The 477-nt window shown below is 44.2% G+C and overlaps 1 protein-coding gene across 1 annotated transcript; it reads right to left on the bottom strand.

The window, feature by feature from the left end:
• Positions 1 to 50: 50 nt before the first annotated feature.
• Positions 51 to 266, bottom strand: T265_16202 (hypothetical protein; the record flags this gene model as incomplete). The annotated part of the gene is made up of 1 exon (XM_009179753.1): positions 51 to 266. A coding segment is annotated over one exon (180 nt), but the record flags the coding sequence as incomplete, so codon positions are not given.
• Positions 267 to 477: the final 211 nt, after the last annotated feature.

Here is a 477-nt window from a genome sequence, read left to right as displayed (position 1 = left end):
GTGGTAGTTTTAAATAATGCACATGTGTGATTAGTTAGATTGATACTTACCTTTATAGGAACAAAGGATTTCGGCAACCGGAAGTTATCAGGTTCACGGGGATGGTTCCACACAATTATGATTGAATGCAAATAGGGTGCATTTTGTAGGCCAGACAGGGCGTGCATGAGCACGTTGTACCGATCATAGTATAAGATCACGGCTATGGAACGGAGGGAGGATTTCGGCATAAAGTGGGTAGTAAGTCGTGAATGGATGAAAGGAATCTGTCCAAGAAAGAGGGGATATGAGGACCATTCTAGGTAAGAACTGGTGAGAGTAAACAGGACTCAAACAGTGGGATGGTGGTAAGCTGTTCCTGGTGAAGCTTCCAGGACCATAGTGGTCGGATTTGCTTAAAAAAGCCTCAAAGTTTAGTACATATGTGACAGATGGATACCAACCCCTCTATCCTGACCGACTGACCACTGTCTGAGT

The sequence above is a fragment of the Opisthorchis viverrini genome, assembly GCF_000715545.1.
Source record: "Opisthorchis viverrini unplaced genomic scaffold opera_v5_7189, whole genome shotgun sequence".
Classification (NCBI taxonomy): domain Eukaryota; kingdom Metazoa; phylum Platyhelminthes; class Trematoda; order Opisthorchiida; family Opisthorchiidae; genus Opisthorchis; species Opisthorchis viverrini.
Note: the sequence above shows the minus strand (reverse complement) of the source record. Positions and strands in the feature narration are given on the sequence as shown.